The sequence below is a fragment of the Dama dama genome, chromosome 32 (genome assembly GCF_033118175.1).
Source record: "Dama dama isolate Ldn47 chromosome 32, ASM3311817v1, whole genome shotgun sequence".
Lineage (NCBI taxonomy): Eukaryota > Metazoa > Chordata > Mammalia > Artiodactyla > Cervidae > Dama > Dama dama.
The window spans coordinates 32,803,077-32,827,591 of NC_083712.1; the positions used below are offsets into that span (position 1 = coordinate 32,803,077).

At 42.9% G+C, this 24,515-nt stretch overlaps 1 protein-coding gene across 1 annotated transcript in view; it reads right to left on the reverse strand.

The window, feature by feature from the left end:
• GSR (glutathione-disulfide reductase) overlaps window positions 1-23,483 on the reverse strand; it is a 42,249-nt gene extending 18,766 nt beyond the window's left edge. The window contains exons 1-5 of the mRNA XM_061134905.1: window positions 23,187-23,483; window positions 10,085-10,111; window positions 7,820-7,908; window positions 6,213-6,282; window positions 3,515-3,662 (exon numbers count right to left, since the gene is read on the reverse strand). Of these exons, the coding sequence (XP_060990888.1) occupies window positions 3,515-3,662; window positions 6,213-6,282; window positions 7,820-7,908; window positions 10,085-10,111; window positions 23,187-23,483 (631 nt within the window). The remainder of the gene's footprint in view (window positions 1-3,514; window positions 3,663-6,212; window positions 6,283-7,819; window positions 7,909-10,084; window positions 10,112-23,186) is intronic.
• Between the last annotated feature and the right edge of the window lie 1,032 nt (window positions 23,484-24,515).

Sequence of the window (24,515 nt, forward strand, 5' to 3'; positions counted from 1 at the left end):
CTGTCTTGGTTCTCGTCTCTCTGCCTTTTTTCCTTCTGAGGTTTTAACCAACTCTCCCTTCATTGCAGGGAGACTTCCAAATGCATAGTTTCAGTTTTGACCTTCTCCCCAGGCTCCAGTTCCATATTTCTGGCTGGCTGGCTACCAGATTCTACTCTGCTTCAAACTTGCTATTTTCCAAATGGAACCTTAGTTTTATAATGTCTCCCAAACTACATCCCTTTCTCATTTACCACTTCAGTTAAAAAGACCACCTTCCATCAATAATTCAAAGTCTTGAGGTTCCCTGGTGGCTCTGTGGTAAAGAATCTGCCTGCCAGTGCAGGAGACAATGGGTTCAATCCCTGATCTGGGAAGATTCCCACATGTCCCAGAGCAACTAAGCCCGTGCCCCGTGCACCACAACTATTGATTGAGCCTGTGCTCTAGAGCCCAGGAGCCAAAACTATTGAGCTCACGTGCCCTAGAGTCCGTGCCCTGCAACAAGGAAAGCCACCGCAATGAGAAGCCTTTGCACCGCAAGTAGAGAGTTGCCCCCGCTCTCCCCAACTAGAAAAAGGTGCACATAGCAAGGAAGACCCAACACAGACAAAAATAAGTAATTTAAGAAAACAAATAATCCAAAAGTCTGGAGTTCTCAATCTGATTCCTTCTTTCAACAACCATCTCATCAGCTACTAAAAATATTGCATTTTGCAAATTTAATGCACAGTGGTTAAGGGCACATCTTGATTTCAGAAGTGTTGAACATTTTCTAAAAATGTGTCTTGGAATCAATGAAATACAGTAGCTGGCTTTTCCTTCTGTGTTTCCTGTCTGCCCTCTTCTCCTAGTTCCTGGCATAGAGCAGTGGCTCAGTAACTGTCTGCAGAGCTGAACTGAGTTCTTCCACCACATTTCAGACACTAACACTAGTTCAGAACCTATTACTACTTCCTGTACATTCTACTGTAACAACTTTCTAGCTGGCCTTCCTCCTCGGTAAGTCATTGTCAGATTAGGTTTCTAAAATTAACACTTAGATCTTGCCACTACCCTATTTATAAGCTATTAATAATTGGTTTTCATGAATGACAGAGACACCTTAATTTGACTTTATAAGTCTTCACAATTTGGCCCTAAGCTTCTTCCAGTTTCAGTTCAATGTATTTTGGGGGGCTTTTTTGCTAAACCATGTGGCATGTGGGATCTGAGTTCTCTGACCAGGGATCGAATCCAAGCCCCCTGTCTCGGGAGGGCAGAGTCTTAACCACTGGATCACCAGGCAAGTTCCAGTTCAACGTATTTGCCTCCAGATTTCACTGCTAGAAAACCGGCTGAATTGACTGAATGTCCTTTAAAGATCGATTTATCATCCACTGGTTCTTCTGGCCTTTTTCTTCTTCAGCACATAATACTCCAACCTGTAAGCCCTTCTCCCAGCAAGTTTTTTTGGTCCATGCTAGCTAGCCCATAGTAATCCATCCCACCTTTGAGTAACCCAACACTCACTGTCTGGCAATCACCCCAAGGTGATTTACATTTACATATTTACATTTCTCTGCATTTATCTTTTTTTTTTTCATTTATTTTTATTACATGTTTTTAATAAATGTATGTTTTAAAAAACTCAAAAAGCACCACAGACCATTGTGTGAAAAGCAGGTTGCCTTCCCACCCAGGGCTCTGGTCCTCTCCCAGTGGTAAGTGGGCACTGCTGTGTGCCCTTCCACAGACCCCAGTGCATCTGCAAAGTCTCCCTGCCTTTTTAAAAAGAGATCGTAGCATACTATACACATTGTTCTGCACATTGCTTTCTTTCTCTAAACAATCCATTTTGAAAGCTGTTCCCTATCAGGATGTTTATATCCCATCTCACCAACTAAATTTTAAGTTATTTGACAACAGTATCTTCAACTTTTTTTTTTTTTTAAATTATATTAGGAAAATTTATTTGCAATCAAGAGTGATAGGAGACATATCCAAATTGCCATGAATGTTGCAAAGAAAATATTCCTCTAAGAGTATTCTGGAAAATGTAGAAAACATTTTCCTGGTAAATAGCTATGTATCATCCAGTCTTTGAACAAAATTTGACTTTGATTACTACTTAACATGCCCAGCTCTTGTCTATATTAATGTTAGATAGATAGATCTGTAGATAGACAGACAGACATATAAATATTTACATTTATATTTTTACATTCTTAACACTTTCTTAAAACAAGAAAGATATATGGTAATCTTCATTTGAATATCTTTTTTGTAAAATATATCACCAAGTTTTGCTTTTTAACCCTGTCTTAAGCTCCCTCTGTTACGAGGAATATACTCTTTTTTTTTTTTTTTTTACTTTCATGTTTTATTTATTTATTTATTTTTTTTATTAGTTGGAGGCTAATTACTTCACATCAACTTTTTTTTTTTTTAACACTAGTTGTTCTTTAGCTTTTGAGCCATAAATCCCTTTTAAAAGCTCATGAAATTTTACGGATTCCCTCTCCAGAGAGAAAGAAATACCTACATGCATAGAAACTCAAAATTTTCCATATCAGTTCAGGTTGGTCGTGGGTCTTTAGAAGCCAATCCATGGAGAGACTTCCCTGGTGGTCCAGTGGTTAAGACTGTGTACCCAAAGCAGGGGATTTGAGTTCAATCCCCAGTCAGGGAACTAAGATCCCATGTGCTACATGGCATGGCCAAAAAAAAAAAAAAGCCAATCCATAGAGAATATAAAAGTTGTATAAACCACGATCATCATCTATTAAATACAAAGAGCTTATAACTAGTTGGGGAAAAAGACACAGACAGCATTTCCTATGACAGAACAAGGCAGTACCTTATGATTCATCTCTGTGTATACAAAGTAAAGGCAGATGACTATCAAAGATTCCTTATCGCTTTAATTTCTAAATCTTTACACGAGAGAAAAATACATATATAAGAAGGCTTAATTAGCTGATAAAGTTACATCTGCACAAGATTTCTCTCCTTTAAACAAAACAGTAAATATCTCACAACAAACTGAGGCTGGAAACAGCCTCCACTGTGCCGAGAGGGGGAGGATGGGGCACTTGCTGATTCTTCCTCCTGTGTTACCTGTAGCCTGGAGCTGGATGAAATAGATCTTTCTTTGCCCTGTCACTGAAAAGTCAAAGTGTTAGTCGCTCAGTCACATCCGACTCTCTGCGACCCCATGGACTGAGCCTCTGTCCACAGAACTCTCCAGGCAAGAAAACTGGAGTGGGCAAGCCATCCCCTTCTCCAGTGGATCTTCCCAACACAGGGATCGAACCCAAGTCTCCCTTATTGCAGGTAGATTCTTTACCGTCTGAGCCACCAGGGAAGCCCTGCCCTGTCACTCAGGCACCACTTAAGCCTTAAGTTACCATCAGGTTCTGCAGAGACCTCCTCTCGTGTGTCCAAGACAAAGAACTGGAAAAGGGCAGATGCCCTGGTGTAGCGGGTGTGGTGGGAAACAACGGTAAGTGCTGTCTGACTGTTATTTGTTAGCAGATGCCTTTGGAAGACTCACCGGGGATCTGGCTCTCCTGAGGAACCGAGGGCACGCCGCCTGTGGCAATCAGGATGTGAGGAGCGGTGTATTTTTTCCCGTTGACCTCCACTGTGGGCTGGGGATCGCATGTGAATGCTGCATGGCCGTGGATGATGTCTATGTGGGACTGGAGAAGGAAGCACGGAAACGTTAGCCTGTCTGTAAGACTGAACAACAAGGGAGTGGGGAGGGAAGTATTGGGAGTTTGGGGTTAGCAGATGCGAACTATTATATTTTGGATGGATAAACGACAAGGTCCTACTGTATAGCACAGGGAGCTATATTCAATATCCTGTGATAAACTGCAATGGAAAACAATATAAAAAAATATACGTATAACTGAGTCACTCTGTATTATAGCAGAAATTAACAGAACACTGTAAATCAACTATACTTAAATACATTTTTTTTAAAAAAGAGAGAGAGATTAAATAAAGATTTAAAAAATAAAACAAGGGAATTCCCCAGTGATTTATTGGTAAGGACTTGGTGTTTTCACAGCCAGAGCCAGGTTTTGATCCCTGGTCGGGGAACTGAGATTCCCCAAGCTGCACGGCACAGCCAAAAAAGAAAGAAACCCTCCCCAAAAAAAGCAAAACAAAACTTGCAGCAACTTCAGATTTTTTCCAGTCTCTACTGAGGATTTTGATTTATGGCTTGCTGACGCCAAGGCAACTCTCTGACGTCCGAGTTTCTGCAAAACTTCTAACTGTTGATTGCTAGTTAGGTTGGGGGTTGCCATTGATGCTGAAGTATACAGTAAGAAGAAATAAAGATGGAATCTTGGGTGAAAACCCAGAAACTAAAAAAATATATATGCAAGTCATCCCATGAGGAAGACAATTACATGTTTGTTCCCAAGAGGTAAAGGAGAAAGCCTTCCTCATTTGGAATGAAAACACTGAAGAATGATGTGTCTGGAGGAAAGAAGCCTAAGAAAAATAAAAAGAATAAAGGTGCAGGGAGCTGAGGCAAAAGGAAACACTCTGGCAAAGTGGGGGTAAATGCCATCCTTCTCTTTTCTCAAATGAAAAGGGGAAGAACATCACAATTACATGACTGAAGTTTTACACAGAAGGTGTTGAGACCTCAGATTTGGTTTGCTCTCACTGGCAGCCTCCATGCCTGGGACTGAGTCTGAACTGCCAGCAAGTTTCTGCCAGTCGTGACACATGCACAGGCAAAAAGTGTGGGCAACCCATAGGGACAGTGGAATCCTATAAGCACGATCACAGAACAGGACGTTTTAAGTTTGGAGCACACCTGGTTCTAAATTGAGCTATTTCCTCCTTTCTAATCAGCCCTCCAGGCCTGTTCTGCAGATGCCCTGCTTAGTCGAGGTGAAACAAGATTGATGCCAAAAGCCACGAGGCTCCCAAAACACCTTCCTTCATGAGGTAATGATATCCTATGCGGTGTTAGACAATAAAGGGAGTGAGTAGAGTGGCAATAAATATAGGTAATCATTTAGGAGAGAAACTGATGAAATTTTAATTTTCATTTCCTAGGATATTTAACAGAAAGTTTCCTATTCTGAATTTCTGGATGACCCATGGTTCCTTTCCCATATGAGGTCATGGAAATCTGCTACACACCAAGATTTGTGAGTATTAAAATATGTTATTTCCTGAGCAATTTTCCATTCTCTTTGGCAAAAGTATTTTAAACACGTTCCATTAAAAAAAAATTTTTTTTTTTAACTTGGGTTTCTTAGTATAGCAAATGGCATCTCACATTCATGTCTAGAAGCCTTAAAATCCCGTGAACTCAGTGCACAGGGATCTGAAGACCAAATATATTCCCTTTGAACTGGGCTTAAGGTCAGAAAATATCACCTTCTCAAAAATAAACCTAATGAATGATAAGAATTAATATAAATATATATGAGGTTTAGCCATCTGGAGACGTAAAGTGGTTTCACGGTGCACAATTCATCGATGTCTCCGGCACAGTGCAGTGGAAGGGGTGTGACATGAAAGCGCAAAGCGGGGGCTTCCCTGGTGGCTCAGGGCGGGAAAGGCCTCAGGAGAGCAAAGAACAACACAGCGTGCTGAAAGCAAACACACCTCTGCCTAACTCTTTCTTCCTTTTCCTTTTAGACTCCTCATAGATACGTTTATTAACAAATACATAGATAAGTTATAAACACCTGTATTTCCTTTCTTCATTGGCTGAGAGGGCCTAAAACCATTAGCACTGTAGTAGCAATGAGCACATCAAGAGCCCAGTTTATGCCTGCCTAATTTTGTTGACCGAACTACGTTCACAAAAACGTCCTTCTGAACCATAGCATGTCCTGAGTAGATCCAGCCATCAAGGATGAGGGTGTTCTGAGCAGGTGAGCAGTGGCAGCGTTCCAGTCCTGAATTTAATCCACAAACTGGCCCACTGTTACGTAAATCAGGCTTTTAGGTCCTTGGTTTCTGGAACTGAGAGGAGGGTCAGACAGGCGCAGGCAGGTACTCGGTGAGACCTGGCACATACCACCATCTCTCCACAGAAATAGAAACAAGACTGATCTACCGAGTCCAACTTATGCTCTGACAGATCAACATCAAAACCATTAACCACAAAGAAAGAAAAGAGATAAATGTAAAGGTTGTGTTTCAGTCTGGCCAGATTCAGTTCTCCAGCAGAGAACAGCTCCTTCTCAAAGTTCAAAGCCCGACACACTCACCTTGGTTAGATTATTTTGATAGATGGTGTTGAGGCGGCTCACGTAGGCATCCCGCTTTTCCTTTATAACCCTGCAATGAACTAGAGTCAGTCCTGAGGATCCAGAGTCTCCTCGATCAGTGGTAACTAGGGCCTCTGACTCCGAACACCCCAGAGCAGAGAATCGGACTATCCATGAGAGCCCTGGGGGTGGGTGTCTCTAAAGGCAGGCGCCCCTTCCCCTGTGTCTGTCTGCTTTCCATATGCATGCAGAGAAACCTTAATCTACTTCAGGGAAAACGTTCAGTTCACACAAACCGTTCGTAAATTTCTTCCTGCACAAAAAGCAAGGAGTGCTGCTTTGGCACAAAGCCTAGTATGTCATGGCCGCTCATTATTTGCTCAATAAATGAATAAATAAGCTAACTTTTTAAATGTATGGCTTCAGAGACATTTATACAAAGGGATTCCCTGGCAGTCCAGAGGTTAGGACTCCCCATTTCCACTGCAGAGGGCATGCGTCAATCCCTTGGAGAACTAAGATCCTGCATGCTGCAAGACGCAGCCAAAAAGAGACCAAAAAAATGTTTATGGCAATTCCTTTTAAAGTTAAACATAAGAGATTAAGAGGTTCAAATTTTTATGTATAAAATAAGCTACAAAGATATATTGGACAGCACAGGGAATACAGCCAACGATTTATAATAACTACAAATGTAGTATACCCTTTAAAAGGTGTGAATCACTATGATCTACACCTGAAACTTAAATAATATTGTATGCCAACAATACCTCAATAAAAAATAAAAGGTATAAAAGCTTCCAAAAAAATTTAAAATAGAAACTGCCACAAGACTTGGCAATTCTACTTCTAGGTGTAGACCCAAAAGAATTGAAAACAGGACTTGCAGACCAATGTTCATAACATCATTATTCACAACAGACAAAAGATGGAAAAACCCAGGAGTCCATTGAAGGATGGATAAATACAACATGCTATATAAACATTAGGGACTATCACTGAGCCTTACAAGGAATGAAATTCTGACACATGCCACAGCATGGATGAACTCTAAAAATGTTAGGCTAAGTAAAATAAGCCAGGCATAAAAGGACAGATATTGTGTAAGGTACCTAGAATAGGCAAATTCATAGAGACAGAAGATAGAGTAGAGATACCAGGGGTTTGCGTGTGGGAGGGAAGACTGTTTAACAGGTACACTGTTTCTGCTTGGGAGGCTGGAAAAGTTCTGGAAATGGATGTTGGTGATGGCTGCGCAACACTATGAACATACCTAATGCCACTGAATCAACAACTTTAAAATAGCTAACATGGACCTTGTATGTTGTGTATGTATTTTAAAACCACTCTATTGAGGTATTATTGAGACACAAAAAGCTGTACGTATTTAATGTATACAACTCGGTGAGTTTAGAGACAAGTATGCACCTGTGAAATTATCACTTCAGTCAATGCCATAAACATATCCATCACCTCCAAATGTTTGTTATATACCATTTACCATAATAATAATAATAATAATACGCCCCCAAAAGTTTATGGTTCACTTCATTATGAAAGAAAAAATTTGCACTTATAAACAGAACCATCTCAGTATTTATACTTACCGCCAATTGAATTTGCTCTCACAACTTTGAAAACCATAATCAACGTGGTCATGCATGAATTCAGAGTGGACAGCAGTGTTCCACATTACCTATATAAAAAAAAAAAAGTGGTGCATGAGTCTTGAGAGAAAAGAGAAATTTTTTCCTATAGAAAGATAACTATGTTATAATAGATAAAAATACTGATCTTTAAATTACAAATAAAAACATAAGAAAAATAAATAAACAAATAAAACTAAACATTTTTAAAGAGAAGTTCAGAAATATGACCAAATAGATTTTCTAGTGAGGCTTCTGAAATCTTGGGGGAAATTACTTCTGCTCTTGAATTCATTCCCTAGTTTATAAGCTCTATAAAAGCAGAATAGTATATGCCTCACAGTTCTATTTATTACTGCTTACATTCATTTTAAGTTTCACATTTCTTTAAGCTTTTGCATCTATAACTTTAAAGTGATTTAGAAAGAAACTGTGAGATAAAACTGAGCACTGGAAACTTTAAAAGAACGGACTCCTATTATGTATTTGGTAACTACAAACATGTCTTTCTAAGGATATATGTAATCAGACACCTGGAACTCACAAGATTTGACTGGGATGTAGCCTATAATCTGCAAAAGCTTTTTATACCAACTTATTGTCATGTAACTGAATTAAAACTGTCATCCAGAAGTCTAGATGGCAAACTGCCATTTTATTGGTCAGACGTGCCTCAGACTCCACTTTTAACAAGCCTTTGATTTCTTCTTTATGCTTTTCTCCCTGTGGCCTCAAAAAGAATAAACTGATGACTCTGCTGGACTCTTTTAACTGAGGTGCAGTTCCATCAACTGCTTACCACCATGGCATCCAAATACTATCCTCAGAAACATCATTCAAGCAACTTGAGAAATGTCAATTTTAGAATGGCCAGGAGATACCCCAAGTCACATGATGCATGGTTTTAACATGGATAATTTACAGGGCAATACATTTCTGCTGAAAAACAAAAACTATCAACATTAAGATAAAACAAAAAAACAAACAAAAAAACCCCGACAATCTTGACACATCTTTCCAGGAGAAAAACTTCTAGTCTCCATGGAAAAAAATCAGAGCTGCACTGGAGCAGGTGAAAGACCAGATGGATTGAAGCAAACACCCCACCCTGTGCTAAGTCACTGAGGGTCCAGGTATTAACTGAAGCCACGTGTGTGAGGCACATCCATCCATGTGCCACCCTCATCTATGAGGTCTTGGTCATTTCAGCACTCGGGCTTAGAGTTGGATATAGAGTTGGATATAATCGTCTTTACTTCCTGGCTGGACCTCCCTGTTGAGAAAAGGTTATCCTGTGCAGACAGATAATGCTTTTCTTTGACGTCATGACTATAGATACTTCGTTGGCCTTTGTTCCTTCTAGACCATCAGAAGTTGGAGACCAGACACTGTGTTCTATTCCTGGTTATCTCCCCACTGTGTCCCCAAAGGAACTTTGTCACTATGAGAACTTAACCACAAGGTGAATGGCCAGGATGAATTTCCTGTGTATGTATGATGTAGTTAGTATCCAGGAGCTAATATTTCTGTGGTTATCTCTCCAGCAGCCCCTCCCTCCCTTTTTCCAGGCCGAAAATGCCACTCACTTGCCCTGTCTCCTCTGCAGGGGTAGCCTGCTCTGGCCAGGAGAATCTAAAGCCATCTGCGGGGAAAGTGCTGGGTGAGGACATCCCGCCTGGAGCTCCACCAGCCATCCTGTGGCCTTGAGGGGGCGGGGCATGATACTACTGATCATACACCGAGGATACCAGAGCAGAAAAATGGAGAGAAGCCAGGGGTCTTTCAGATATTCTATCCCCAGGCATCTTTTCTCCCCCTCCAGGCTTCTTAATAAATGTTACTTGTGCATGCTCAGTCACTCAGTTGTGTCCAACTCTTTGCGACCCCCTCGACTGTAGGCCACCAGGCTCCTCCGTCCATGGGATTCTCCAGGCATGAATACTGGAGTGGGTTGCCATGCCCTTCTCCAGGGGATCTTTCTGACCCAGGGATCAAACCCTAATCTCCTTCATTGCAGATGGGTTCTTCACAACCAAGCCACCAGGGAAGCCCAAATGATATTTAAAAACACAAATAAAAACTACCCTGTGGTTTAAGCCACGTTAGTAGGTTTCTCTTTTTTGCAGCAAGGATTTTAACTGGTACATCTGAAAATAACCTTACTCTGATCACGATTCACCAAATATGTCCAAGGGGAATGAAAGGAAGAAGAAATAAAAGTTCTACCTTTTTGGGTACACATCCAACATTCACCTAGAAAAAAAATAAGAGGGACATATTTTAGGAATATTCAATTCGAAACCATCAAAGAAACCTGCAAAAGATGAAACCCAAGCATCCACCCAGGAGGTTTACTCCCTTTTTTCTATTACAGAGTTGAAAAAGATATGAACAATACTTTCCTGTGTGAGAAGGCAGAGAATTTTACTTATCAGCATTTTCTCAAGAAAAGCAGTGGGTTGCAGGGGGGAACAGTTCCATTTCTGAGGCAGGGCAGCTGGGAGGGAGGCACTTCAGGGATGATATAGATGGCCAAAGGAGGTGAGACGGCCAAGGTCAGAGCCTGCACAAGCCAAGAGGGACCAAGCAGAAGAGAAAGCGCAGTGCAGTGGTCAGAGGACCCACCAGCAGAATAAAGGCGACTGAACCACTTGAGCAGCTGTCCTGGAGGATTTCTGAGAAATTTACTATGGCTTATGCTGGGTAAAGCACCCAGAATGTCTCCTCTAAGAAAACATACAGCAGAAAATTACATTTTTTTCAAGATCAAAGTATGATGATGAATCAAGCAGTAAAGTTCATCCATTATCTATTTCTCTCTATGCTTATATGCATGGAGATAATACACTATATATATATGCTTATATACATGTATATATATAGACCTATATGTCTCTATGTTAGAAACAGACCACAAACTTGACTCGGCCTTCTAGCAGCCAATACAAAGGAGAATACAAATAGCTGTAAGATTTCAGTAAAAACCAGCCAGTTGTTTAAAAGTTTACTATTCATCATAAAAAAATATAATTATTCAAACTCCTTAGAGAGAAATTCCTCCCAACAGTCCTTGTAAATTATGATGTATGTGTTTACACACATTTTTGTGTACATTTGTTTATTTCCTTTTGATCACACCCTAAAATTTATAGCTTGAAAAAAACTGTGGCTAAGAGTAAGACTAATTAGTACTTAGGCGGCAATATTGTACTGTAATTATGTAACATGATAAACATCCCTACATTAGGCAATCATATTACAATTGATAAATACATCACAGTGACAGGCTATACACCTTAAACTTACATGACGTTACACATCCATCTTACTCAATTACAAATATGCTTTTTTTTTTTTTTTTAAGAGTAAGCCATTAAAACTGCACACACTGTTTGGCACACACCACTGGAGCTTAGCAATGCTGAATTTAGGACTCTATTACACTTAAACGTTCACATATTACGTTCCAGCATCCAAAGATACATAGAGAAGGACGTGCATTAACTGTCACAGGGGTTAACAGGAAACAGGGTAACTATCCATCAGCAGGGAAGAATATTATAGGGAAATCACTGTACATGGAGCCTGTAGAATACTTCGCAGCCCTTTAAAAGGCCTTCTATTTACTGTTACAGAAGGATTTCTTAGAATCTTAAGTGACAAAAAGAAAGCTGCAGAACAATTTGTTCTGTATATTCCAATTTACACTGATATATATTTGCAAATGTGCACATCCAATTAAACAGTTTGAGCACATACTCCATGATATTAACAGTAGTCATCTCTGGGGAGGGAGAAAATGTTCATATTTTACTCCATATATTTTCTATAATGTCATTCCTTACCTGTGTAATGCATTTAGACAAAGAAATAAACCAAAATGACTTTATCTGGGTAGTGGAATTTAGATGGTTGACTCTTTGATCGCTCTTATCTGTTTTCAGTGTTTTCTGCTACACAATTATTTTTCTTTTACAGGAAACATTTGTTAGGTTTTGGAATAATTTATATCAGGTGCTCATAAGCTCTGCTGTCACGACCATAGCGAACTAGGCGGGCTCTCTGGATGCCTAAACAACACAGGCCTGGGGCCAAGTGTATGACTTTCGAGTAGTTCATTTTTTTAGAAGTTTAACCATTCAGAAGGACTGATTAAGGGCTCACTCACTAATGCCAGATATGATGCAAAACAGAACACTAAATGGACACAGACTCTGCTTTCATGGAGCCCATGGTCCTGACTAGCAGGAGGCGCTTCGCCTGTCCAAGAAGCCGACTCCAGAGGCAGCAGCAGAACCATCCACATTCCCTAAAATCGCAGACTCTTGGGCCTGAAGTCAGAGGAGGAAGCTGGTAGGAAATTACGAGCTTTAGGAGGCAGGGAATCTGTCTAGCACACTTTGGGACTGGGGCTGAATGGACACCTTGACCTTGAAGTACTCCTCCTCCTATCTTGGCAGCTCCTAGTGACAGGCCTCCAGGGGTTTCCACTGGTTTCCGAAACCTCAAACACTTCAGTGCAACACAACTATCAGATGCCTCTCTGACGTGGAAGCAGAGAAAACGATTCATTAGGAAGCCGGGGTGGAGAGCTCTATGTAGCCCTGGTCAGCCCTCCTTCCCACTCTGTAGCTGAGGTTGAGCACAGACATAGAGTCAGACAGACAGGAGCCTGAATCCTCTACTTGCTGGCTGCTGGCGGGGTAAGTTTCTAAACCCTTCTGAGCTGTTTCCTATTCCACAGAACAGGACTGATAATACTTACATTGTAGAGGTTTTGAGATGATCAGAGATGATGTATGTAAAGCACCTATTTTCTAATTCATGATAGTTCTGATGATGCCACTGACCTCTCTGAATTATTTCTGCAGTCTGCCGGCTCTTCTGGTGTAGAAAAGCCACATGGAAAAGTGTGTGTCTTAGTCGCTCAGCTGTGCCCGACTCTGCGACCCCACAGACTATAGCCTGCCAGGCTCCTCTGCCCATGGGATTCTCCAGGCAAGAATACTGGAGTGGGTTGCCATTTCCTCCTCCAGGGGATTATCCTGACCCAGGGATCGAACCCGTGTCTCTTGCATTGGCTGGCAGATTCCTTACCACTGAGCCACCTGGGAAGCCTGAGAGTCTGATGATACCTGTGGCAAAATTCACAAGCTTCACCATTTAACCAAGGTCTGGCCTTCTAACCTACAATTCTGCCCAGACAAGTAAAAACATCACATTAACTTGGCTAATTTGCAATCTCATGGGTCTAGAATGTCACTGGTGCTTAAGTAACAGTAAGCTTCCTTCCTCTGGTTTCCCCCTTTCTGTTCCTCATCACGAGTTGCCTATGGTTTTTCTTCCATCCCTTTTCCTTCTTCTCAGCCTAAAACCTAGTTCAGGACTGAGGCAGGAGCACTTAGCAAATGACAAATCGTCATTGACTAAGCAAAACACTGTCAGTTCATCAACACCTTCTTTCAGCACAATCTTTCAGTCATATTGTACAAGACACTGTTCTAGGGGCTCAGTGTTGATGACCAGAAGAGATACAGATCTCTGTCTTTGGCGACTGTCACCATTTTAACACCCATTGCTAACACCCATTGTCCACCACCCTGGACGCCACTTACCCACGTCTCTTCACAATTCTGACCACTCCTGATGTGTGTTTTATTTCTCCACAGTTTAGCTTTATTCTGACAGCATCCATCAGAGACAGGATCAGATCTCAGAGGTGAAGGGCTCAGTCCTACAAGACTGTCCTAACCCCCGTGTCAGTCACCCAACACAAGTCCAGATTGTCAGCTGTGCTTCTGACCGACCTGCTATAGATCCAAGATTCCAATGACCCCACCTTCCACCGTCCTTTCTTGGGTTTGATTAATTTGCTAGAGTGGCTCACAGGACCTAGAGAAATGTGTGATGAAACATTTTACTCACAAGATTACCAGTTTACTATAAAAAGCTATAACGTAACTCAGGAGCAGACCAATGGAAGAGATGCGCAGGGTAAGCTATGTAGGAAGGGGTGTGGACCCCTCATGCCCTCTCTGGGCACACACGCCACTCTCCTCGATTCTCCAAGTGTTCACCAACCCAGAAGCTCTCTGAAGCCTGGCCTTTTGGGTTTCTCTGAAGGCTTCCGTTACACAGTCAGGGTTGACTAAATCATTGGCCACTGGTGTTATCCGACCTCCAAACCCTTGTCCTTGCCTTCCCAAGGTCAGGGAGTTAGGCTGGTTCCTTTGCCAACCAGAACCTATGCTTATATTCTTTCCATCAGACACCTCATTAACATAAACCCAGGTGAGGCTGAATGTCAATGCACATTTATCACTCATCCTATAATAAATTCCAAAGGTTTTAGGAGCTCTGTGCCAGAAATGGGAACAAAGATCAAATACGTATTTCTTATTATAAATCCAATTATCACACCCTGGCACATATTAAACATTCAATATCCATGTCTTTTACCTTCAAATTTCAGATGAAAGTTAGTCTGGGAAGGCACCTAGCTTGAAAGAAGAGTGAAGGTATTCTATGTAAAACAGAATCTAAAGCAAGAAAATGAACTTATGTAAGAGGTATTCAAATGTTAAAACTAAAATTGCGCTCAATTCTTATTTTAGCAGAACCTTAGATTAACGTGCAATCTCCCAGTCCCAGGGATCAAACATAAATGAACTGCTACTCTGGGGCAATCAGGGGAAACCAGATTCAGCTATGTGAGACAAGCTCCTCTAGGGTGTCACGTTCCTCTACCACCTGACACCCACTGAGTGATATCTGGCCCCACATCTCTTGCTCACCCCCAAAAGAGAAAGGATCTAGGATCCCATAACCTATTTAATATATCATGTTGCAACACTCAGTGAATAAATGGTTATTAACTGTGACTGTGTGAAATCTGCTTAGAAATGCGGAAGGTCACTCATATTTCCACAAAATTCTTTAATTCCACTCGGCCAGAAAAATTCTCTGTTGCTACTTGTGCAAGATACCTTTTACAAGCAAGCAGGAACTCTGAAGGATTAAGAGGCAGCCTTTCTTTTACTGGCCCTGCAAATTTAGTGGGTTCTGAGGTGGATGGCAAAGCAACATTACTAAGACTGTTGCAAAAGATTAAACAATCAACAAGGTAAATCAAAAGACTTCAGTAATAGGATTTACCTGCTTCAACGAACCCCACCCTTTCTGATCACTCCTTTCTTTGGCACTTAGGAACATAGGTGTGCCTCATTTTATGAAATTCTCAACTCATGAAACAATCAGGATTATTTTCTGGTTTTGAGGGATCTTTGTCAATACTGAAGGAACTAATGGCAAGGTTCCCTAAGCTGAGCTCTCCTCTTAGTAAATGTTCATTTAAAAAAGCATGTTCAACCTTGGGAAAGTGTCAGTTGCTCAGTCGTGTCTGACTCTTTGCAGCCCTGTGGACTATATAGCCTGCCAGGCTCCTCTGTCCACGGGATTCTCCAGGCATGAATACTGGAGTGGGTTACCATTTCCATCTCTAGGGGCTCTTCCTGACCCAGGGATCGAACCTGGGTCTCCTACATTGCAGGCAGGTTCTTTACAATCTGAGCCACCAGGGAAGCCAACCTTGGAACATCGTAGTGAAATAAGACAGTCACAGAAAGATAGCTATTGCATGATTCCACTCACACGAGGGATCTAAGACACTCAAATTCATAGAATCAAACAGTGCAACGGTGGCTGCCAGGGCTGGGGGTGGGAGAGGGCAATGTGGATTTACCAATTAATGGGCTCCAAATCTCGATAAGCAGGAAGTTTTAAAGATCTGTCGTACAACACTGTATCTACAGTCAGCAATACTGTTCAGCCGCTCAGTTGTGCCTGACTCTTTGCAACCCCATGGACTGCAGCACGCCAGGCCTCCTCCCTGTCCATCACCAACTCCCGGAGCTTGCTGAAACTCATGTCCATCGAGTCAGTAATGCAGTACTGTACACTTAAAATTTTTTAAGAGGGTAGATTTCATGTTAAGTATTCTTACCATTAAAAAGCATGCATGTTGAGCCTACTGGGGCTATAGATACTATAATATCAAAGTACACGCTACTACCTCCAACTTAGTGTATGGTTTACCTGTTATACTACGTAACTGTTTGCAGCCTGAAGGGAAGAAGTGTTAGTTGCTTAGTCATGTCCGACTCTCTGAGACCTCATGAACTGCAGACCACCAGTCTCCTCTGTCCATGGGATTCTCCAGGCAAGAATACTGGAGTGGGTTGCCATTTCCTCCTCCAGGGGGTCTTCCCGACCATGCGCAGATTCTTCACCATCTGAGCCACCAGGGAAGCCCTATATACAGCCTAGACGAATACAGACAACAATTCACCAGATGGCTGTTTCTCAGGCCTCTTTTAAAGCCTCCACTCCTCCTGCTGGCCTCTCCAACTGGTATGTACAGCACAGCTCACTGTGACATTAATGATCAAGAAGACTTTTGCTAGGTACAAATTTTCCATTATAAAATAAGTAAGTCACGGGGATGCAGCTACATACAGCATGGTGACTACAGTTAATAACACTATTTGAAAGCTGCTAAGAGGGCAGATCTTAAAAGTATACAAGAGGGGACTTCCCTGGCAGTCCAGTGGCTATGGATCCACACTCCCAATGCAAGGGGCCCAGGTTCTATCCCTGGTTGGGAAACTAAGATCCCACAAGCCACAACTAAAAGTTTGCATACCACAACTAGGACCTAGCTCAGTCAAATAAATTAATTAAAATAAATTTTAAACACTGAGAAAAAAAAAGTTCACAGGAAAAACTTGTAACTATGTATTGTGACAGATGTTAACTACATTTATGGTGGTGACCATTTCACAATATATACAAATATCAAATTATCTGAAAGTAATATATATATTAAAAAAAAAACTTTTTGTCCAGGGATCAACACTTACCCCCTAACTCTCATTGGTTAAGAACCCCACGCTGATACACAAAAACTGGGTTAGTCTTTATCATTGCATCAGTATATACAGCAAGAACACTGGAATACATGCTCCTGCAGGCCCTGGGGCAAGGGAATAGTAAGTCAGAAAGAACTTTCCCCTCAAGCTTACTCTTCCCACATCTGTGTGGGCAGAGAACAGAGAAGGGCCCTGAACCACAGCGACCAAGCTCCCAGAAGGCTCTAGTTCACCTTGGCTTTGGGCAATCTCTACATCTTCCCTTGGTCTGCACTTGATCATGAGACAAGCATGATACAGGAAGCCCTCGGAGATATTTTGGGTTTGGCTCCAGACCACCGAAATAAAGTGAGTTACCCCAAGAGTCACATGAATTTTTTTTGTTTCCTAGTTCTTACAACAGTTATGTTTACACTACACTGTAGTCAATTAAGTGTGTAACAGCATTGAGAAAAAAGGCACAAAACTAAGAAACACTTTATTGCCAAAAAATGCTAACCGTCATCTGAGTCTTCACCAAGTCGTGTAGTTAAAATCAAAGATCACTGATGGCAGACCACCATAACAGATACAATAATGAAGAAAAAGTTTGAAATACCACGGGAGTTAAAATGACACAGAGACATGAAGTGAGCAAATGCTGCTGCAAAAATGAGATGTGGGCAACACAGGGCAGGCCCAAGCCTGCAGTTTGTAAAAAGGAAAAACAAACACAGAATCTGCAAAGTGCTACAAAATGAGTTACATCTCTATTTACCTTATTGCAGACTCCACAAAAATGAACTCAAAAATTATCTCATGTATTCTCCAGCCCTCAGAAATGAATGACTTGCAGTAGGTAATACAAGATTATTTACTTAGAATTGAATCCTAGGGAAAAACAGATGATTTCTTTCAGCTTCCCATTTTTAATGTCTAACCTGATCCAGAAAAATAAAGACTAATTTAAGAGTGGAATCATGTTATTAGAGCTACACAAGCCTTTTTACCTAGTTCGTCCACTAGACGTTTAGTAGCAGTACTGGCCTTCACTGCTTATTTCCACATTGACCTTGAGGGCAACAGAACGTGCCACCCCAAAATAGTGGGCCACCCTATTGCCCATGCCACTCCTCTGGCATTATTTTGAAGTGAAGACAATTTAGAAACAGCACACACAGGAGGAACTCTGATCTCCCCACCTTTCTGCTGAAAAGCAGAGCTAACATTTCAGCTTTCTGCTGAAAAGCACAGCTAACATTAGTGAAGGTGTTTCCCACCCTATGCTATACTAGCAGGAGAAAAACCCTTATCACAGGAGATGGAACGGCAGCAATGAGAAGAATCTGCACACACACACACACACACACAAAACCTTATTAAAGTAACCCTTATCTTCTATTAGTTTCCCCTCAGATATTTACCTTCCCACAATTTATTGCCTCCAGATGTCCAAATCCCCTTATCCTTGGTTACTTTTCCACAATTTGTCACCCTCTGTTAATCTGTATTAAGCTTCCAGGTCTACGAGTTCCTTCTTGCCCAATTCTTTTCTGTGACACTCATGTGTGCATGTGAAATAAACCTTTTCTCCCATTAATCTGCCCATTGTCAAGTTTAATTTGCAGGCCCCAGCTACTGAACATAAAAGGGAGAAGGAAACGTTTTTCCTTCCCTACAGAACACAGTATGGGACACAGTCATCGCAAACCTCAGCTTCTTTACAGCTGTAAGTGATAAACTCCATCAAAGAAGAGTGAACTCTCAGTATACCAACACAGGTCACTCATCCTGAAAATACCTTCTCCTTGGAAGGGGCCGACCCCATTGTATCACAGAAGGAACAAAAAGCACCCAGGAAGAGGAAAACTGTCTATGTGGCAAGCAGTCACACCACATATACACCCATGGAAGGCATTTACTCCGGAAGCATGAAATTATGAAAGCAGGAAATGACTCTTGGACCAAACTCATTATTATTTGACCCCGACAACTGTGCAGGGTTCACCAGATTCATTCTCGCGCTTCCATGGAGTGGAAGTCTTTGCACAAAGACTTCCTACGAAGCCTGCAGCACTGTGTCTGGCTCAAGTACACCAGAATCAGAATCAGGCTCTTCATAAAAATATACCTGCTGGAGCTTCACTCCAGACCTGCTAAATCAGAAGCTCTGAAGTGGACACCCACCTGCTAGATTCCAAAACAAACTTTTGTTTTGTTTTGTTTTGAATTTGGCTGCACCAGTTCTTAGTTGCAGGATCTTCGTTGTGGCATGCAGGCTCTTTAGTTTTGGAATGTGGGATCTAGTTCCCTGACCTGGGATCGAACCCAGGATCCCCACATTGGGAGAGTGGAGTTTTAGCCACAAAATGATGACTGGTTCCTAAGAGGCAGAAGAAGGTTCCTTCTGTGTAGCTGAGAAGAATGATTAAAAATGTTCATCAAGTCATAAATTACTCCACACAATGACACCAAAGCCACGGCTTCTGATGGCTGGGCTGCTAATTCCATAGATTATTTTATGCTTGGTTTGTTTTCAACCACATTTCAGCTGACACTCAATTTGTTCCTTGGTAAAAATGAGGGTCCTAGGCTAGAACAATGCTTCTAAATTCCTGTAAGGTTCTATGTGAGTCTGATCTTTAATGAAATGAAAGCAATAAGGCCCATGCCCCATTTTCATAAAGCTAAAAGTATTTAATTTAAAGGACTGTCAAGGGCTTCCCTGGCAGTCTAATGGTTACGGCTCCATATTTCCACTGCAGGGGGCATGAGATTCATCCCTGGGAGGGAAACTAAGATCTCATAAGCCACAGAGCATGGCCAAATAAATAAAGAACTGTCCTTTACTTGAAATTATAAGCTTCCTACTTTTAATAAAAAAACATTCCTGATAAAAATGATAGTAATACAATTTTTTCAAATGGTCATTAAAAAAAATTAAGTCAGCAAGCTTATGTTAGTGCTTCCTACTTAAAAAAAAAACTATAGTAAGACTGAATTAGTAGAGCTCCAAAATCATTTCCAACTCCATCAATCCTTGAGTCTAAGCTTTCACGAAGGAAGGCTAAAAACAAAAATGTGTATTTTTTTGTTAAAATCCACATGGAAAATTTAGAAATTACACATAATGATCACAATGTAAGCTCCATGAGATGGGGATTTTTATCTACTTTGTCTGTTGCTAGGACCACAGCATCTAAAAATGTACCTATAAACCTGGTATACTAATAAATAAGCAAATAATAATGAAACAATTAAAACTTCTGTGTGAATTCATCCACAGCAAAAAATTTAAAAATCCACCAAGCTTGAGATCTGTATATTTTTTAAAGTTTATGCTCTTAAGAATTATTTACTTATTTATTACTTTTGGCTGTTCTGGGTCTTTGTTGCTGCCCATGCAGACTTCTCACTGTAGCGGCTTCTCTTGTTACAGAGCACAGGCTCTAGGCACCAGGGCTTCAGTACTTGCAGCACGTGGCTCAGGAGCTTTGGTGCACAGGCTAAGTTGCTTGCTCCACGGCATGTGGGATTCCTGGACCAGGAATCGAACCATGTCCCCTGCATTGGCAGAAGGCTTCTCATCCACTGTGCCACCGGGGAAGTCCCTAGATTTATATATTTAAGAAAAATACTGGTTGGAGAGTCAAAAGTAAAGAAACTTCTATGTCAATTTCCCAAGAGACATCTCTCAACAGTATAAACACCTCGACCATAAAACCACTTTTACAGTGTCCTTTTCCTGCTCAAAATCCTTCCATAGTTCACTGGGCTTCCAGAAACTCTATATTTTTACTACCACTTGCCCCTCAGCTTCTGTCTCTCATTGGAGACACCTCTGCTCCAGTCAAATTTGATTACACAACACACCCTGCCTCTGTGCCTCTGTCCCTGACCTACCCTATCAAAAAATGATATACATCCAGTTCAAGTTCACAAAGATATTATTATCTCTATCCCCAAACTATTCAATGTGCCCAAGCAGAAGTGATCAGTTCTCAACTACCCTAAGGGAACCTTACTCTGGTGCCACCATACTCTGGGGTTGACTCTCTACTATAGATTTTGCTCCCCTATTGCATTGTAAACTTCTAGAGGGAAGATACCTTTGTCTACAAATCTTGATATCTACCCTTTTCTCTCAACCATCTCCAGTCCAAATACTTCACACCTAAGTGAAGTGGAAGACAGGAACAAATGAAATGTGCTTCAATTTTCCCTACACCTGTTTGGAAAGCACTGCACATAAGGAGTTTGCTATGGCACCTGCAGATAACCCAGATAAGGAGAATCCTGGGACAAATCTAAACTCACGTTTTATCAATTAGTTATTATCTTCTCTGATAGTCAAGGCATACTACACCCTTCCTGGCATTTCAAAACCAAATCCAGTTTGATACAAGCCCAAATGGCACATCATAAAAATATGAAACAGGGGATTTTCCCCAAGAGATCAGTGTTTACTGAAAACTAAGTTGTGGTAGCAGAATGAGATAAGTAAAGTGAAAGTGAAGTCACTCAGTTGTGTCTTGACTCTTTGTGACCCCATGGACTATATAGCCTACCAAGTTCCTCCTTCCATGGGATTTTCCAGGAAAGAATACTGGAGGGAGTTGCCATTTTTTTGTCCAGATCTTCCCAACCCAGAAATTGAACCCGGGTCTCCCGCATTGCAGGCAGACGCTTTACCGTCTGAGACACCGGGCAAGTCCCAAATAAGTAAGGCCAGGTTCTTTATAAGGAAGCGGTGAGTGGCTAACTCCCAAGCTGTCCTTTGCTAGCTCTCCGAAGTAGTTGACGTTTTTTTTTTTTTAACTGGAAGTAGCTGATCTCTTAATTCATCTATTTACATTTCTAACAGGAATCTAAAAATGGTGGCATCCCCTTCTTGATTAATACCAATTAATCAAGGCAATGATAAAGGATGCCACAGGCTGATTAGGACATTCACGAGGAAGAAGGAAAACAGAAAAGCAGAGAGGGACTAAGATGGGCAGCTATCAAGTGATGTCACAAGCTGTCCGGGGGGCCTCTTACGGCACCCCTCCATCTGTTTTCTGCAGTCAGACTTCTCCGAGGCTCTGTCTGGACTAAGTTGTCAAGGTGCAAGTTGATAATTAAATCGGGATTTTTCCTTTCGTCGTTCTCACTTCCGTTTTGAACCTCAAAAATGAGCACTGAACACTGGAGACAGTATCCTGTCTCCTTTAACCTTTCACAGCTGTTAACTGAGTTTCATTCACATACGGTTACTGAGCAGGGGCTTTGTTAAAGTGATAAGAGGCTGAAAACACACAAACCCGTTTCTGCCTTTAAGGAGTTCCCAGTGTAGTGTCATTTAAGCATCTCTCTCCAAAAGAACTTCAAGAAACCATTCCCAAGCCAAGGGACTCTTAGATACAACTTTTTTTTTTTTTGGCCGCATGCGGGGCACGCGAGATCTTAATTTCACGACCCACGGATCGAGCTCATGACGCCTGCAACGGAATCGCGGAGTGTTACCACTGGACCTCCAGTAAAGTCCCTCGATTACAATATTTTAATACCAACAGCAAGTACCTTACCCAAGTCCTGGATAGAAAAGCCCTCCTCAATAACTTGGAAACTAAACTTGTTTTTTAAATGAATAGTTTCTGAATCACTGGATTTACAACCCTCTTTGGCGAAGAGGTAGTTTTAAAATCCCGCCCGCCCCCCCCCCTCCCCGCAACGAAAGATCTGTAAAATCATTTAATAGTAAATCCTACATTCCACATAAACTGCAGTCGGTGATTCTCAACCTTGGCTGCAATTCAGAATCACCAAAGCCGAGGTTGCACCCAGGTTAAGCAGAATTTTTTTCAACTCCTCAGGTGACTTGAATGTGCAGCCAAGAGAGAGAACAGCTGCTGTAAATCATTCTACCCTTGAAACTGAACGGAGAGCCCCAGGATCCCCAGTGAACTACACACGCTCCATCTTTCCTCCCCCCTCCCCAGAGAGACGCGGGCGAGCTGCAATTATTCTCCACGCAGTTTTATGTTTCAAGAGTCTGGTGTTGAGCTCCAGCATGGAATACAACAATACCCCTCCACTCAGAGGAGTGAGGATGTAGGAAAGTTAATCACCTCGGGCCACCGTTAGGATGACACCTGCGCCAGAAAGGTTGCAGGCTTAGCTTCGGGGATCGCGGATAAGTCCTTTCGTACTTCCTTCCTCTACACCCGCTGGGATCCTGACTCCGACCCGCGCGGCGAAGCGGAAAGCGCTGCGCCGGAGGGGGCGGGGGGGTCCATCCTGGGGCCGGGGTGGAGGTGGATCGCACTAGGGAAGAACGAGGCTGTTCCTGCAGGGAGCGGCGGACACAAAGTTGGGCTTCGGGACGCTGCGCGGCAGGGACCCAGGCACGAGGAGAAGCGCCAGGAACCAAGAATACTCACGCATGTGCCGCCCAGCTTGTGTCTCTCCACCACGGCCGCCCGGGCGCCCAGCTCGGCCGCCCGGCGCGCGCTGGCTAGCCCGCCCGAGCCGCCGCCGATCACCAAATAGTCGTACGAGATCTCGGCGCCGGCGATGGGCGGCGGGCACGGCGGCTGCGGCTCCTGCTTGCACGCCATGGCGCGGGAGAAGGCGCGGGCTGGCCCGGCCGGAGGTGGCGCGGAGCTAGGGAAGGCGCGCGCCGCCCGCAGCCAGCCGTGTCCCGCGCTAGCGATTAGAGTCCGGGCCAGCAGGGCCATGCGCGCGGAAGTGCGCGCCTTGGGGGTGCGGCCGGGGGCGGGCCCGGGGAAGGACGGGGGCGTGCGGGCCCCGGGGCAGGCGCAGCCTCACGGTGACTAAGCACTCAGCTGCGGCGCGGTGCTCCGCAGGGAGCGGGGCGGGGTGGGGGTGGAGCCCTCGGGCTCGGCTGCACTGGGGCTGACCGGCGCCGAGGGGCGGTGTCGACCCCTCTATGTCCCCTCGTGCCCGCTAGCCAGCTCGCCCTACTCCATAGGGGGATGTCTTTCCCCGTCTCGCCGCCTACGTGTTCTCCCCAGAACCTGGGTCCCCGCATCCGAGTGGCATCAGCTGGATGTAGGTTTCTGAAGTCGGATGGGTGGAGGAAGGATGAATGCCCCTTTTTGTTCCCCCAGCCTTTTCTGAGCGAGCCCCTTGGGAGTTGCCAGTGGCGCCGGACTTCTCCAGGAAAGGAGACTTGCCCACAATCATTTTGAGAGTGATGTTTCTCAAGGTGTAATCCGCAGACCACCTGATCCCTGGATCCTAACCCAGATCTACTAAATCGGAAGCTTAAACCCTCCACCCAGCCCCCATCACCACCACCAGATGATACGTTAAGCATGGTTTGGGAGGCTTCGGAACAAATGTTTTTGTGTTCAAAAGTTGCAGCATAAAGATAGCGTAGAGTTGAACACACAAAAGCATTTCCTCCCAGGCTGTAGAGACTGAGGTGTCAATTTAGAGTATCTGGAGGCTCTCAACTCCACACCACTTTGTGTGGCCAGCGCCCGTCACTCACGAGGCCCAGAGCGTTGTAGGCAGAGGACTGAAGTTACGGTCTCAGAGAAGCTTAGGCCCCGCATGTGCAAGGAGAAGGAGAATCAACCGCACTCTAGTTAGACTAGTATCCAATTCTTTAAGTTTTTGTTTGGATCATTTTTGTTTTCTTTTCCTGATTAAAAAGGAATAGAGGGAAAAATGGGAGTTCCTCCTTTCACTAGACTGCCATGTAGTAAATGTAGATGAAACTGTGGAGTTTTTACAACTATCAT